The sequence below is a fragment of the Merops nubicus genome, unplaced genomic scaffold (assembly GCF_000691845.1).
Source record: "Merops nubicus isolate BGI_N331 unplaced genomic scaffold, ASM69184v1 Scaffold52144, whole genome shotgun sequence".
In the NCBI taxonomy this organism is placed as follows: Eukaryota; Metazoa; Chordata; class Aves; order Coraciiformes; family Meropidae; genus Merops; species Merops nubicus.
In genome coordinates, this window is record NW_008605899.1 from 1 (window position 1) to 3,498 (window position 3,498).

Genomic DNA, 3,498 nt, shown 5'->3' on the forward strand with positions numbered 1-3,498 from the left:
AAGGTTCCTTAAAGCCTGGGATCATTGTTACTGGTTTCTTATCTGACTGTAGAAATAATAGTTACATGATTGCCCAATTGCTTATTCTTTCTTATTTAATTTTATTTTTTTATTCAGTTGTGTTTAGGTTTGGCAAGAGGAAAAAAGGAAAAATGAAAGCAAAAGGTAGTGAAGAAATTATTACCCATCCATTATCAGTCTTCTTTTCCAACAAAGCTCGTGCCAGCTCAGAACCCTGCAAGGTAATGTAGATAAAGTCAGTGACCTACCTTGCTACTTGATTCTGCTGCTGGCTCTTTCCACAGTATTTTTTAATTTATTTGTCTCCACAGCCATCTCACAGTCCAACAGCTCAGTAAGTCCCTATGCTCCTTGTTTTATATTGGCACACTTCTCCCAAGCTGTCTACCTGCCCACAGAAAGTGTCAGCCACAAGGAATTGAGTGAAATTCAGGTCTTTTAACTATGACCCTAATTGCTTCTCAGCCTTGTGGGTCTGTCAGTAAGTCACATCTTCTGCTTCCTCACTCAGGTCTCAGGACCACATCCATCAGTCTCCATGCAACAGGTTACTCGCTTCAGCTCTCAGGGAAAATATTTAGGACCCATGCCTTTAAAGAGACAGTATTTTAATTTCACCTTCAGAAATTAAAAGATCTTTCCTAAATAAAGTTATCTGTCCAGCATGGCATGATATTCTTTTGAACTGAGCTGGACTGGTGAGCTGGGATACACAAAACAGAAATGCCTTTGCAGTGACCAGCCACCTCATGTTCAAGCTCATCATTCCTTGGAGCCATCACAATACACACTCCTGACATCTAGAGAGACAACGAGAAGTCGACCACACTGCTCAGCACTCTCTTGCCCCATTTTTATCCCCCAAGAAATAGTCACCCTGGAAGGATCCAACAGTTGTTCAATTTGTTTATCCTTTCTGTTGTTCTCTTCTTCGAGCCGACGGAGCTTCGTTTTCATTCGATCTCCCTCAGTTTTCTGAGCTTGTATTGTCTAAGGGAGCAGAAAAATCACAAGCACATCTCAGAGAGAGAAACACATTGAGTTTTCACACAGAAACATGTTTTGATGTCAATAACAATCCAAATATAATGGTCAGGATGAAGCAAAAGGAAAATAATAGAGACCATCAGACTGGACCAGTGCTGACACATGAGGCTGGTGACAGAGCAAAGATAAAAGGAAAAGGTTTAACAGAAAGGCAACTTCACACACATGATCTACAACAGCCAAATATTCATCTATACCCATCCCCAGCATTCAGCATGCCCAGGCCTCATCTCTCACACACTGCACTAAACTCAGCTGACAAATTGTTAACTTGTGATGGGTAACAGCCAGGAAGGAAAAAAAAAAATAAATGGAGGTGGAGGAACAAAAACACCCAAATTCAATGAACCTTTTCAGCATCCAGCTAGGGCCTTGGCAAGGGTTCAGGACTGGGTATACTTCAAGGCTTCCACATCCATATTCCATTCATAGTATCTATCACACCATAAGAACAATGAAATTGCCTTAAGCAGACACAAGTTTAGTTTAGCCTTACCTTACAGATGAAAAATAAATTTGGTGGATATCCCAGTTGTAGAAATCACAGTATTTTAAACCAATAAGGCCTGGACATCTACAGATGGAGGGAGCAATGCTAAGACTGTCTATACAGGTATCAGAGAGACTGTACCTTTTTCAGTTCTATAATTTCATCATACATATCTTCTTTTTCTTTGTAGTCAGGAGTTCCAGGAATGTAGCCTACAGAAAAAGGTATATAAAATAAGCAGATCTGAAAGAGGCATTTTTAACTAACCAGAAACCTTACAGGTAAAGGAAAAAAAAAAATCTATAACAGCACCAAACTGTAAAACAGACTTTTTTAATAGGAAAAATCAGCAAGGAAATTAATTTTAAAAATAGAAATGTTATTGTATGAAACTTCTGCCAGATTTTACAGTATTTCTCCTAATTACTTCTCTTCTCTCTGGTGCTAGATTAAAATATCCATCTCAAGAAAGACAGACACTTCACAGAAGACTGCAGTCTTCCCATCCCAATAAATCAATTATTTAAGAAAAGATTTCTTAAAGATGTCCAGAATACATTTTTCTATTTATGCCTAACATGTAAAAGACTATCATCTTTTAAAGCTGCCAGGAACCGTGTACTACTAGTAACAGCTTGTCATTTTCAATGGAAGTGGGACTTTTAAGTTTACACTTCTCCTTTAAGAAAAGCAGGAGAAAAGTTTAAAATTTTGCTCTACTCAAAACTCAACTGATTTTAGTATCACAACCACATGATAAAACACTTTCTAGAGAAGAAGTAAAAGGAGTCAATTACACAGAATTTCAGGCAAGCAGATGGTTTCTATCAATGGTTCCTAAAAACTATGTTTTGCAAAGTCACAATAAATTGCCTACAGCTGGCCCATTGAACCATATTATATTCACAAGGTTTTCAGCTGCACAGCAATTTCAAAAAGTTCTGAAAGCTTATAGTGACTCATTGCTCAAAAAAAAATTGGGAAACCCTGACTTATCCAATTTAGAAGCCTCAAGAAGCATCTCATGGATCGTATTTTGATACATATATTTTAATGCAGGCTAAACCGAAATGGCTCTTGCTTTGCTAAAGTTAATATCTTAAGCAATATGTGTTTTTACATGGAGAAAAGATCATTGAGTTTTCTCTACCACATCATTACATAGGTTACCATTACTAGAAGAACGAGAATGTTTTGGTTTCTTCATTCCTAGAGCTTCCTTCAAGTATTCTGGAGTGCTGCTGGAAATGCTGGTTCGCATATGCCCCACGTCAACATCGAGTTTCAGAGGATGGCTCATTCCTGCCAACAAAAAGGAAAAAAAAATTCAAAAATCAAGGCTAATTGTGAATTAAATTTGTCAATTTATTCTGAGCAAATGCAACACAGAACTCCAGATGCTGCTAATTATTCCTTCTATAAATTCCAACGCTCAACATCAGATAATTCCAACCACCCAAATAAATAAAAGAGAAATGGCTTTCTGGGTAGCCTATAATCCAACAGAAAGCTATTTTTCAAGAGTTTGTATGTTAAGCTAACCACAAGGCTGAATTGTAGCCGTATTTGTAGATAAAGTTTCTCCACTAATACCTTGTTTTAGTGATCCCAGCCACGTCTGCCTTGGGTTTGTTACAGCTGCACTCTCGAGCTGTGCACTGCCTGTTCCCTGCAGAGATCGCCACACTGCAGCTTTCTTAGGATACAGTTGTGTGCTAGAGCAGTAGGGAGACTCTACAACAACAGAAAACATCTCAGTGTTACCTTAAAAAGCTCAGGCTCACAGAAATTCTATCTTGTTTTTCAAGGTTCTCAGACAAAGTCCTATTATTTATAAAAGTAGGCAGTATGCAGTATGCTATTAAATTCTTACACAGAGCAATGGGACAGTCACAAAACTAAACAAACCAAAACATGAGAAAGAAAAAATAAAAAAAAAA

At 37.8% G+C, this 3,498-nt stretch overlaps 1 protein-coding gene across 1 annotated transcript; it reads right to left on the reverse strand.

Moving 5' to 3' along the window:
* Positions 1-184: 184 nt before the first annotated feature.
* On the reverse strand, positions 185-3,292 carry LOC103772135 (IQ domain-containing protein E-like; the record flags this gene model as incomplete). Its single annotated transcript, XM_008939452.1, has 5 exons — positions 185-235; positions 898-1,011; positions 1,700-1,770; positions 2,729-2,860; positions 3,152-3,292. Coding segments are annotated over 5 exons (509 nt in total), but the record flags the coding sequence as incomplete, so codon positions are not given.
* Between the last annotated feature and the right edge of the window lie 206 nt (positions 3,293-3,498).